Source organism: Anguilla anguilla, chromosome 12 (assembly GCF_013347855.1).
Source record: "Anguilla anguilla isolate fAngAng1 chromosome 12, fAngAng1.pri, whole genome shotgun sequence".
Lineage (NCBI taxonomy): Eukaryota > Metazoa > Chordata > Actinopteri > Anguilliformes > Anguillidae > Anguilla > Anguilla anguilla.
The window spans coordinates 29144006-29157291 of NC_049212.1; the positions used below are offsets into that span (position 1 = coordinate 29144006).

At 39.5% G+C, this 13286-nt stretch overlaps 1 protein-coding gene across 1 annotated transcript in view; it reads right to left on the reverse strand.

Moving 5' to 3' along the window:
• The window catches only part of prkdc (protein kinase, DNA-activated, catalytic subunit), a 45905-nt gene that overhangs the window by 28002 nt on the left and 4617 nt on the right, over positions 1 to 13286 (reverse strand). The window contains exons 8-35 of the mRNA XM_035385040.1: positions 13156 to 13211; positions 12146 to 12176; positions 11887 to 12044; positions 11245 to 11391; positions 10751 to 10915; positions 10200 to 10368; positions 9768 to 9817; positions 9452 to 9592; positions 9024 to 9176; positions 8755 to 8867; positions 8516 to 8675; positions 7709 to 7795; positions 7104 to 7223; positions 6623 to 6782; positions 6012 to 6121; positions 5687 to 5777; positions 5380 to 5543; positions 5053 to 5205; positions 4780 to 4887; positions 4265 to 4491; positions 3994 to 4088; positions 3680 to 3779; positions 3442 to 3575; positions 2935 to 3183; positions 2597 to 2814; positions 1441 to 1646; positions 1212 to 1344; positions 271 to 429 (exon numbers count right to left, since the gene is read on the reverse strand). Coding sequence (XP_035240931.1) covers positions 271 to 429; positions 1212 to 1344; positions 1441 to 1646; positions 2597 to 2814; positions 2935 to 3183; positions 3442 to 3575; positions 3680 to 3779; positions 3994 to 4088; positions 4265 to 4491; positions 4780 to 4887; positions 5053 to 5205; positions 5380 to 5543; positions 5687 to 5777; positions 6012 to 6121; positions 6623 to 6782; positions 7104 to 7223; positions 7709 to 7795; positions 8516 to 8675; positions 8755 to 8867; positions 9024 to 9176; positions 9452 to 9592; positions 9768 to 9817; positions 10200 to 10368; positions 10751 to 10915; positions 11245 to 11391; positions 11887 to 12044; positions 12146 to 12176; positions 13156 to 13211 — 3857 coding nt within the window. The remainder of the gene's footprint in view (positions 1 to 270; positions 430 to 1211; positions 1345 to 1440; positions 1647 to 2596; positions 2815 to 2934; positions 3184 to 3441; positions 3576 to 3679; positions 3780 to 3993; positions 4089 to 4264; positions 4492 to 4779; positions 4888 to 5052; positions 5206 to 5379; positions 5544 to 5686; positions 5778 to 6011; positions 6122 to 6622; positions 6783 to 7103; positions 7224 to 7708; positions 7796 to 8515; positions 8676 to 8754; positions 8868 to 9023; positions 9177 to 9451; positions 9593 to 9767; positions 9818 to 10199; positions 10369 to 10750; positions 10916 to 11244; positions 11392 to 11886; positions 12045 to 12145; positions 12177 to 13155; positions 13212 to 13286) is intronic.

A 13286-nucleotide genomic window follows, 5' to 3' on the forward strand; every position in this document is an offset into this window, starting at 1 on the left:
TAGTTTTATAGGAAGGATCAGGGGGTATTTAAAACATACAGTGTTCATTTATATATCAGTGGAAAGATCAGAGTGCATTTAAAAACAGTGTTGGGTCTTTTCTGCACATGTTTTCATGTTTGGAATACTCCATAAACTTCATTTTCTTCAGAACGAATATCTCCAAGAACCTAGAGCTGGTATTGTACCGTGACATTAAATTCTTGCACAAAGACAATCCCATTGCAATTCCTGACATGGAATAGTGTTCATATAATGATAAAATCCCACCTGTCCTCCCAATGAGAACGCAAGCTGGAGCAGCCCATTGGCTAAATTCCTGCTGCTCACATCCATGGTAGGGAGGGCCTTCCTCTCCTCACTGGGGCCAATCCCCTTGTACACGCCTGAGAGAAGTCTGGATCCCAGCGAGATGTCAAGACTGGAGCCCTTTTTCAAACAAGACACAACTGATTAGAGGCAAACAAGGAAATACCTTCAACCGCATCACTCATTTCACCATCAACTTTTTATCACCTATACTATCTATATACAGATTTAGCAAAATGCCAGCTACATTTTAAGCTAAGAACATAACTTTCTAAGATGCCACAGATATCCTGTTACAAAAAATATAACATTGACATAGGCTACCTGCAATGAAGAGTGGGACTCTGGTAATGATATATGCATATGTACCAATAACACAGGCAGAGACACTAAATGTATAATTGTAAGACACATTTATTGAAAAGAAATTATTCTTTGATTTTAACATTAACTCAGGTGTATACATATGTCACTTAAAAATACCAACTATACCAAGAAAGCATGTTTAATGTTATTATAGATGGAATATTAGAAGGTCACAAACTAGGGAGCTAATATGGTTTGTTTGATATTTACAATAACGGCATCTATACTTACTACTGAAATGGGACACGTTATGTTCATAGTATTGCCATGATTTTGTTTTGAATACATGCCATTTTAGTCAGTTTGCTAGCAATCTGTAAGTGATCTATACTTCTGAAACTGATTTTATAACAGATATACTACTGGCCTGCATTACATGGGATCATATCTCCTGCTGCTCATTTTACCCTTGGTTGTGACATGGATTTTGGAAAATGCTATAAATGAAGCTTCAGTTAACCACCAGAGAATATAAAAAACAGATGCAGTGTAAAATTTATGGGATTTCATTTGAGGTCATTTCAATGTAGTCCTACCTTACTACACAGAATGGAGTTGAGGAGTCCAGCTCGATGCAGCTGCTTGCAGGCAGAGAGAATCAGCCGAAGCTTTTCATGACCAGTGCGGGCATCGGGGTCAAACAGATCCAGATCACACAACTCTTCCACCCTAAGGAGATGAATTATATTGAATAAATCTCAAATTGAAACATTTATAAAACTTAGCACTGATAAAGTTAATTAAACCACATAAAAAAATACTGACCTTTTGAGAGACATTCTCTTCCTGATGCTGCCCACCAAGTTCTCTTTGAAAGGTGACATCAACAGGGCCTTCAGGAGAGGCACACAGACCTCAGGCAAGTTGGTCATTACCTCCATATTGGCCATGTTGAAACCGATGGACGAAGGCTCACAAACGATCGCAGCCACAAGCTCAGCAAATGCAGAGTTCAAAATCTCTTCAAGAAGCTGTAAAGAAGAGTTGGAACAAATACGATTTGAATGTAATCAGAATACTTATTATATAATTACACAACTTTAAAAAAATACATGGATCCTGTGTCTATCAGGTGAAAAAGTGCAGAGTCATTACTCTGCCGGCTGTGTTTATCAGGTGAGAGAGTGCAGAGTCATTACACTGCCAGCTGTGTCTATCAGGTGAGAGAGTGCAGTGTCATTACACTGCCAGCTGTGTCTATCAGGTGAGAGAGTGCAGTGTCATTACACTGCCAGCTGTGTCTATCAGGTGAGAGAGTGTAGAGGCATTACACTGCCAGCTGTGTCTATCAGGGGAGCTTCAGTTACTGTGAACTTACTAGCACAGAGTGCTGCTAACAAAGCCCAGCCACATGCTGCCTGTCACCTGAACTCTGTGATAGTTAATAGTGACACTCCTGCATGTGCCTAAAGAGTTTGAAATCACTACACATTAGAAGCTGTACCTCACATATTACTATAATTGAAGCCTGATGTTTTAAAAAAATAACAGTTTATTTTTTGTTTGTCTCTAAGCGGAGGAAGCAAAGCTGCAGTGATACATTAAAACACACAGCGGGGCAGTGAAGAAACAGATACTTCATGCATAATATCATATTTAAAATAATGAAATGGTAATTTGTTTCCAATGATAAATAACACAAGTAGTGTCAGTAAGTAGCAATTCATATTAAATGCTTTAAATGCTAATTTGCTGTTCTGCGAAATAAGAGAATTCAGATCTTGTTCCAATTAACCAAAAACAAAACAGCCGATTGGAAATCGTTAAATGAACTTGCTTTTTCGTGGATAAATTTACCAGCAACTAGTGAGCTAAATACAAACCTAAAGTTTACTTCACATTTGAGATAAAATGCATGTTATGCCACAAAAGTAATGCTTATACAACATACAAAACTACTTAATATGATAAAATCAAGTACCTTCCAGAGGTTCTGTTGACCCAACACCATTGTGACAAACTCCAAGAGGCGTACAATGATGGTGCCTTTGCTGTAGTTGTAATCTTCTCTTTCTTTGGGGCTGAAAAGGGAAGATTTCTGTCCCACAGAGAAACAGTTCTCAGCTGCCGATAGGTCTTGCATAGCCAGTTCTGTTATAAAGAACTGAACAGCCTTGAAAAAGCATGACTTCTTCAAACCTGAAAGGTAGAACGGAGGAGAACTCAACATTGAACTCAATAACAAGAACTTTTTTGAAATCTCAATAACACGAGTCAGTTAAGTTCCTGCACGCATGCACACATGCAGTAAAGCCTTACCCAGCATCTCGTGTGGCTTGATGAGGTGAAGCCCAATGAAGGTGTTGTAGCAGTCTAGGGCTGCAAGCAGCATATCCGTCCACTGCAGTGTGGCCCTCAGGCTAAAGGGCCCCTCAAGGTCCATAATGGTGGCCTGGACCTGCAGTCCACACAAGCCAGGGTTTCCCCCACCCTCAAAAATACTGATCAGGTAGTCCTCACCCTCTTGCTTCAACAGATCCTCAAGCCATAATGCAGCGTTTTTCTTTCCTGGAGAAAGAAAGAAGGATGGAGATTTAACTAAGAGTGTTTTTTTCTCTCTCTCTCACTCAATTCTAGTCAAAACTGCTAAGACTAGCTATCTAGTTAACATTACTAAGCTAGCTAAATAGTTGGATATCTTGTCCTTGTTCATATGGCTCAACTCACTCCAATGAGGGAAGAGCATCTGAAAAAAACTTGTAAATGTATGCTTCTTTTGAGAAGAGACAGTGTAATATCAGCATACAAAAACTGCACAGAGATTACCTGGCAATAAGGGCACAAATTCATAGAACAGCTCCATGCACTTGTGTCTGCACTCTGTTTGAGGACGTCCACATTGCAGCAAGATCCATTTTACAACATCTGACAAAGACACCGTTTTGTCTGGAGGGAAACCCCTTTGAAAAGGTACCAGAGGTTAATGTTAGAATTGCATAACAGGGTTAATAAGGCAATACACTAAACTGGCAGTCATATAAAAGCACAAGTTTCCTGTTCAAACCTGGGAGTTCGTCTCTTGGTGGCCTGGTTGAGAGAAACAGCCTTCTGTTTGATGATTCTCTTAAGGTGGTCAATGGCTTCCCCACAGTGTTGCACTGTCCCTACACATACAAATATGTTGCGTGTACTGTTGTGCAAGACAAATGTACTATATAAACAGATATATTCAATTGCAGCATACTATGTATAGTCTACAAATATGTTCACAGCTGAGTGTTGCTATGTATTCATGCACATATAACAGAACATATTTGGAATACATGTATATTTATTAATGTGGTAAGTATGAGTTACACATGGGGGCATGGTTATTACCTAAAGACTTCTCATCTGTGTGTGCCAGAGACAAGCTTTCCACAAATATCCCCAGAACTTCAAAGGCAAATTGATCCACCAGTGTACTCTCCTCCCTGTATATACAAATATTACAGTATTTGTACAGTAATTTTACAAAAGAAAATAATCAATTTCTGTTAATAAATTTAAATTCACTTAATCATTTAAAAAAAAAAAAATCTTTACAAAAGCATACCGACTAAAAAACAGTAATGAACTAAAACCTACATTTGAAAAACCCTAAACTAACCTGAACTGCTTGTAGATGCTGTTAAAGGCCAGCGCAGCCCCCATTCTCTTAAAGACATTGGGGTGCAGGGCCAGGCTGTAGATGCGCTTGAACACAGACTTAATGTTAGCAGGACTCTTCTGTTGCTGCTTGGGTGTGGTCTGCTTAATAGACCACTTGAGGAACTCCTGAATGCAAAGGCCACAAAACTCCCTGAGGGTACTGTCGAGTGGGTCCACCACACCGTCCTGTATATAACAGCAGATATATATCATTCAAAACTCTTAGTGTACTTATATATTTAGAGCTCGATCTCAATCTGTACCTCTCAAAAGCACCACATTTAAAATGTACATGTTTCAAAGCAGCATATTAGAGCACTACATTTAAAATGCATATTTCTCAAAAGCACCATAATCAAGCACTACCATCAAGCAGTACAGTGCCACATTGAAAATGCACATGCAGTGGCTGCTGCTTTAAGTTTTTGTTTTTTACGCCGCAGATATTTAATATAAAAATACAAACATATTCACCAGAATGGCTTCCAATAGCAATACTGTGTCTTGGCTTTCAAATTTTTTGTTGTTGGTGAACCAGTGAATGATCTGCATCACCAAGGGCTGATACAGTTGCCTGGTTACCTGAAACAAAATTTTTACGAAAAACACAGTTTAAAAGGGGCTGCCCTTTAGGACATCATACATGGAAACTGAACCCATTATCCAGCATTCATGATAAAATGCTAATCAGTCACACTGTTTCACAGTCAAAGTAAAGGGAGAGGCTGCCTGTTCTCATTCGCTCACCTGGTCAACATCACATGCCAGGCGAAGCAGCACTGGGAATATGCGCTTGTACAGGTTGTGCATGGGAGGCGTCGTCTTCCCCCCCTCTGGGATCTGAGCGGCTTTACCCAGCATGTACACCACCAGGCTGTGGAGCAACTCACAGGCGGCCACCTACACAGGTCACAGCCAATCATACTTATGGTTGCAGTTCAGGCTTCACGTCCACAACCAATCATACTTATTGTTACATAGCTGGCTAAACTTCACTAGATCAACCATCTTCATTAAAATGCAGGTTCCACTGTTCCTAACACACTGCAGCTTTCCTAGTTCCGAATGACATACCTTTGTTTGCCTGTTGCTTGTTGATAAAGCCAGTTCTGTTATTTGTGGCAAAAAGGTATCAAGGTAGATTACAGGCTTGATGTCAGCAAATGGCACTGCAAAGCTGAGAGTCTTTTCGGAGTCCCAAGTAACACATTTCTTCATCATTTCCTCAGATGATGTAGCTAGAAAAAACAGGATAATATCAGTTCCAAACATAAAACTATTGGATTTGGGTAAATTGCATGCAAAAGTAGCATGACAACTCATTATGAGATGGCGTGTTTTGCATGTGAATTGTGCCACACTAAAGCCGTTCTGATCTCACCTGTCACTAGACTCCTGTTCATTTGCCCACCCAGGTGCCCCAGGAGCTGAACCACCCTGCGTCTGACCAGCACACTGGGAGAGTCTTCCTCCTGACAAGAGGAAAAACACCAACTCAATATCTATACATTTACTTAAAATTTAGAAAAATAAAAACATTATGGATTTGATTTCACAATGAGCACAATGGGCTACTAGTGTCAATAAATGTTTTATTGAAATAAAAATTCTTTAAAACATCAGTGTCCTCCTCCAACCTCCGATGCAAGGAAAATAATCTCTAAAAGAGATGAGACTAAGATAATTGAAATAACCAGTGCCTTTACCAATGCCAGGTGCTTTGACTTCTTCAGCAGCCTCAGCAGGAGTTTACTGTACCCCTTTTCTCTCCCAGACGATAGACTCGTCACCTTCCAGTTCTTATCTTCATCCTCGTCTGACAACATTAAAAAAAGTATATATTTTACACAAATGCAAAAAAATAGTTCCTGATAAAATTATGAGCATGCCTATTATGCCAGGGAACCAAATTTATTACCTGCAATATATCATATACCAAGGGGTATAATAAAACAACATAAATAAAACATGGGGAATAGCTCAATTCATGCTCGTTCTGGCTTGCTATGACATGATATCCTCTTGTACCATATGCCAGTCTGGGTAATACAGAGCAGATCTATGAATATGCTATATTTCAAAGAACAGAAACAATAGTGTAAATATTTGAAAGTAAACACAAAACTGAACAGAAAGTATGCATAATCTTCAGTCTGTGTGTCTGGACGCACAGTATGATTCAACAAAAACATCCAGGATGCTAAGAAAATTAAGATAAGTGGACAATTTAAAATGCACGTTGCTACGTGTTCTTAAGCTACATGTCCTCAAGATAAAATGATAAGCTGAAGTACACATAATGAAGAAGGTGTCGCACCATTTTCAGTGGCAGTTTTGAGGTAGCTGTCCAGGCAGGGCAGTACTTCCCTGTAATAGGGCTGCATGACGTCCCGGGACAGGCAGGACGACCATTCCTCCAGTGCGTCCAGGGCCGCAATGGCCAGAGGAGGGTGGCTCAGACCCAACCTGAACGCTGCCTGGGGGTTCAGGGTGCTGGCATTAACACTTTAATGTACTCAAAACATGAGACTACGCTAACGATAAAGATACTCCAATAAAACATTGGAACATTTGGAAATACATTTGGAAATACATTTTGTGATAAACACATTTAAATTTGCATTGATGTTCAAGCAAACATTTTTAGATGTTCATATTACCTATAATCCCACATGTAAACATGGTATTTGCAGGCCCAATATTGCCAGGTTGTCACACTTGTACATTTTGAAAGGATGCATATGTGATTGCCCAATTGAAGTAATGAAAACTGAGCAAATACTACCAAGGGTTCCTACCTTTAGGGCAGGTATATATGTTGTGATGTCAAGAGCAATGATGTCATGGTGCAGGGACAGGACAAAGGTTAAGCAAGATGCCAGCAGCTCATCTTTATAGCGCTTCAGCCGTACGGATACCTGGAAAAACAGCATTTCTCACTCATCATAGAACCTGTTCAACTCTCACTCACAACTCATTCAACTCTCACTCAGCATTCAACTCATTCAACTCTGACTCAGCACATAATTAATTCAACTCCCCCTCATCACAGTATCACTCATCATATAATTTATTCAACTGTCGCTCATCGTAGAATTTATTCAACTATCACCCAATTACTTCAACTGTCTCTTTATCATTAATTCAAGTCAGTCAACTCAGCATGCAATTAATTAAACCATGACTTGGGGTTCAATTCATTCAACTGTCAGTCATCACAGAATTTATTCCACTGACGCTCATAAAATTAATTCAACTGTCTCTTATGACTCAATGGTCAGTAATAATTAATTCAACTCTCACTCAGCATAGAATGTGTTCAATTTTTTACACATTAATGTAGTACATTCTGTTTCAAATACTAGTAAATATAGGAAAGTGATCACCAAAAGCATGAAAGTACCTCCTTTCCAAACTTTGCAAAGAGTGCAAAGCAAGCAGACTTCTCTGGGTCTTGAGGGGTGGACTCAAAGCTTTTGGTGTTAACTTGCTGTTAAATAGAGAAAGAACAATTCAAAGAACGATTCATATTCTGAAATACAATGCTGACCCAAATCCTGAACATGTGCACTATGCCCAGTATTTGAAATTGTGCTGACTTGGAGTAAGTCAGCTTTCCCAGGAGAATACAGATAATTGAGCACAAGCAGAAATAATGGGAATTGCTCGGGAAGTGTAGCTTACGCGTCGCTAAATGCAAGATGACTAAGGGGGTGGGGGTGAATCAGCGGCCTATGATCATCTCTTTCAGAAAGACACTAATTCGTCTCCCATGCCCGACAGAGGTGCACCTTCACTCTACACACCTGGTATCAACGTTAAATGGCTTTAAGGCATCAAATCATTTGTTTGGGCAAACTGCATTTCTGACTTGTCCACTTCCAAGTATTTCAGCCAAGCTCATTTTGTCGGCAAATGTTTTAATTATGACTTATAAGAGGCAGTTAAGGGAAAAGATGAATGAACAATCTTTACAGTGGCATGCATTTTCACAACCTGGGGTGCAGTGTAATTTGCACAAGCTTTTACTGGTTAGCGTCTGTCTAGCTCACAGACTACGATGAAAGCTACCACATCTAAAGAATAAATTCAGCAAGTATACTGATTGAGCCAATGTAAAAACAATTAGATCAGTTCGCAAATCAACTCCTACAAAAAACAAAAGATGAAAAGAATGTCAGAGTCAAAGTGAAAAATTAATTCTGAATACCTTGAAATACTTGATTTTCTTGGCTATTTTCATAGTAATGGAGAGCATCTTGTAGAAGCCGCTGACCAGTGGAAATCGTGTTGACTGCAGGATGAGCTTGTGACCCAGAGGGTAAACCCACTGTTCAAAGTAGTCCAGGTGTTTACGCAAAAGCAGTTCGCTGCAGAAAAAACAGCACAGGTCAGATTAGTCACTAATACTAACAGAGTTATGCCGGCCCATCATTGCTAGACTCCTACCTGCTCAATTCCACCAGGTTGATGAAGGCCGTGAAGTCCTTGGGCTTGTTAGGAAGGATGTCCACCATTGGGTCAGAAGAAGTCATTTGGATGGTGTTGGCATCACCCCCTTTCTGTAACGCAATATATTTTTTGTCAATAGTCATCAACATGGTTTATCTTGAAAATACAATGAGAAAAAAACCAACAGGACAAGCTCAAAGTGAAGGTACTACAAATGGAAAACACTGTTCAGATGAACTCTGCAGCATAAAACTTTCTAATATTACCTCCTCCTCCTCCGGGGTCAATTTTTGAACAGACAGGTCAAGCTTCTCAATAATTTTCAGAACAGATTTAATCATTTCATCGTACAGCAGATGGTTTAGACTCTTCAGGGCAGCAACCTGCGTTTCAAAAGCCCCATCAAGAATTCCAGAGTGCTGAAACAGAAGATGGATCTTCTCTTAAAAGAACTGAACACTGATGCTGAAATGAACTGAACACTGACATGGAAATGAACAGAACACTAAGCAACAAACTAATAAAATAACATCAATCACAAGATAACTGCGCAAGATAACAGTAACTTCAAATGCTCCTAATTCAACATTAAAAAAGGCTTTCAAGAAGTGAAACAAAGCCTGATCTAATTACGGCAAAGCTTCTCATTATACTTTTTTTAAAGGTGGTAAAATGTTTAAATTTTGAGAAGTACCGTTAAGTGGACACAGTCAAGCAGGCCTCCAAACAGATCCAGGTAGTCACGGTAAGAGGGGACCTTCTGTTTGCCTGTCAGCATCTGGGTCACATCTTCTGCCTCAGCAGATTTAAAGTCAGACTGGAAGCCAACCTTCTCCTGGGGAGGGGAAGCACACTATTATCAGCATTCAACCTTTCGGTGACCATTTTACATGAAAAAAACATTTGTAATATTTTATACTGATTGATGATTTACATATTGTAAATCCACTATTTAATAATTAGTCTACCATAATGGGTCAAAAGGGACCAGCATCTTAGCAGGACCTCACCTCAGCTAGAAGCACAGGTTTAGAACAGACACGAACCATGCCCTGGTGCACTGTGAAAACAAAACAGTCAGTCAAGTCAAATCCCTTTATACCAAATGAAAAACACTCATTTATTTACCCATAACATTCAAACAGAGCAGGCTTTAATACTTTAAAGGTATTAAAACATCATATGACTTCACACACAACGTTCAAATGAAGAAGGATTTAATATTTAAAAATATTACATCTCAATATGAATTATTACACAACTGTACTTTTCTGAAAGGCAAAACACAAACCATCCTGGGAAAAATGTATTTCAGTATCTGACACCATGATGCAGTATCTTTATTAAAAATAATATATTTACTGTAATCATTTTCATATTATTTCAAATGAGAAGATCTGATTTGGAATGATTGCCAGACACGGACTGAAACTCCCACTTACCCACAGTAGCAATGAAGCTCCAGAGCACTGGGCCTTTGTTCGCTATGGCAACCAGCACCTTGACGACCGAGCAGCAGCAGACGGGCTGCATTTTCTGACTGAACTGGGGGAAGCAGTCAATCTGAACAACCAAAAGGTGCTCCAGCACTGGCCTGTATACCTCTGGGATCTATTTATCAACAAGGAGAAGTATATCAAGGGTCTGACAACAAGAGACAAAAACCAGCTCATCCAACCATGCTCATCAAATTTAGACACAAATTCAGGGCTAGATTTCCATTAAATATTAGCAGGTTATTGGCCGATCATCGTAAATCAGTCACCTTCGCCACAAAACGGCTGTGTCAAGCATTCATTACATTTACATTCTGGCAAATAGCAGATTCTCTTACCCAGAGAAACACACACATCATTTGTGGATATGCGCTGAAGCAATTCAGCTTAAGTAACTCACTCAAGGTTTCAACTGCAGTGGTCCTCCTGGGAACTGAATCGCCACCCTTGGAGTTTCAGGCTCAGTTGCCTAACTACTACATCTCCACACTGTTTACCTTGTCCAGGTGGAAGACGACGCTGGCAATGGAATCCAGAAAGCTGGGCAGCTGATAGAGGTTGTCATCCTCTGTGCTGGACTCGGTCAGATACATCTGTTTGCAGCGCTGGATGAGCTCTGTAAACATCAGGTCCACATCTTGGGGGCACACAACTTTACATGGCTAACGTCACAAAAAAAAAGGAAAAGACATTATGCCATTAATCAAAGAATCAGTAAGAAATTAATGAACGAATTAATGAAAGAATAAATTATTCAATAAATAAATACACACATACATACATAACAAATCCATTAAAAAGCTAGCACATAGTGTTTCCCCAAAATGGTTTTGTCCCCGCAACTCCCTACCTCTATCAGGTGGTCTATCTGTGAAGCTGTCCACGAACCGTACGGACACCACCCACCCAATACCCAACCGCCCCCCATGCTCAAACCACTTTTGCACAGTATCCCAAAACCAAAATCTGCATCACAGAGGAACCCACTTACTGCTGCAAAAAGCCCATATCCTCGAACAGCGATGGAGAGCTCCTTGTGCGTTGATTCCGTAGTCCTGATGATGTTACAAAACTTCTGCATGAAGAACTTCAGCTTACTTTTGTGAAGCTCCACGTCCTCTGCTACCAAAACAGCAACCTGTTGTAGAAATGATTCAAATGTATAAATCATAACACTCAAATAAACAATAAAACAAGCAAGTCATTTTTGTTTTTACATTCAGTGTGAAATTAAACTGAGGGGAACAGAGTGAATTCTTAAGAGAAGGAGCACAGATGAAAAGCCAAGTGCATATTTTGTCATCATAACATTCTACTGCCAAAGAGATGAAAATGGGTCCTGAGCTGTAATGAAAGACTTTCTAAAGGAATATGAGCATAGAAAGGTAACCTCTTTATTAAAGATTAAAATGTATGGATGTCATAAGGTACATCATAAGGCAAATGAAAGAGAAAAACTTTAATTAAGATACCCCAGAGACTGAAAACTGGAATGAATCTGGAAGTAGCAAACACAGCAACGACTCATCGTGAAACTCACTGCAACATATTACATCAATTCTGTTTCCTATTATCTCTGATGCAAAGAAAGACTGAACACAATGCTGAATTACTCCAGGAGTCAGCCAGTTACCTGTTTGAGAAAGGACTCCAGTGCATAGTAGCTCGCCTTCTTCATCTCCACATTTCGGTGTCCACACAATTTGGACATGACATCAAACACCGTCCTGTAGTGATCCATCAGGCAACTGCTAAACTGAGCAGCATGCTTTGCAAACAGTCTGAGCCCAGCTGTGAAGGGCAATCACACAAAACCGTAATACAATCACGATACGCAACAATACACAACCAGCAACGGCAAGCCAGGACTGTGACGGCAATGCAAAACTTACCAAAGGTGACGGCATACCGTTTCAGTTCCCCCTTTCACACAAAAAGAATAAAAATATTAGATGAATGAAAAATACACATTGACAAAGTATTTTTGCATTATATATATATAAGGATTCAAAGTACAAACTTTTTTTTCTCTACCAGCAATAACACAAACAAAATGACTTAAAAACAATCATATACACAACTTTCCTCAAACCAGCCTCCTCCGGCTTCTCTACCAGCAATAATACAAAAAATTACTTAAAAACAATCATATACACAACTTTCCTCAAACTAGCCTCCTCCGGCTTAAATTACAATTAAACAAATTATTGGAAGCCTATCCAATCATTTTGCAAAGTGGATGGGTGGGAGGGAGGAGTAATAGTTAAACTGACTGAAATCGTATCTCTTAAAATCTTAAGTTTTTTTTTTTTAAACCACAAGTAGCCCAATACAATTGACCTGTAGTAAAAGTTAAATGGGCACTAAATATGGCAAGAAAGAAGGAGTAAGGCTTAGATTTGCGAACCCAAGTAAACATTGAGACAAAATTATTCCCAGCAAGAAATGGCAAAGAAGCTTAAGATTTCCAGGTGCAGTTAAGTACACACTTAGAAGGGTCCAGCTTATGGGCCTCCTACTGCCAGCTCAACATTAAACTTTCTGTTGCTGGACAGAATGAGATTCAAGGTTCAAGGTTCAAGGTTATATTTATTGTCCCACTAGGGTGAAATTTGTTTTGCAGCCAGGATTCACATAAAGACAGAATACAAAAGGACAACATCACAACAATTAAATCACGGAGCTAGTGCAGGGAAATGGAAATGCCTACCAAGTACAAAAGTGCAAGTGTGCAAATGTGCAGGGGTAGTGCAAGTAATGCGGCCAGAGTGCTATTAACCATTAAGAGATGCATGCCTGCTCTGGGTCAGAGGTGACTCATTTTATGGATAAAAATGGTCGTTTGAGGGCCTGACATAAAAGGTGTGTAATAAATGCTAGTAATTACCATGATGACACTTACCTGAGGACTGATTGCCTTCAGAGCATAATTAAATATTTCCTTTGATGTTACTGGATCTGTATGGAAAATGAGAATTTTATATTTATTTAAAGATAACTCAAAAGACACTGAGTCACACTTCTTCAATTTCA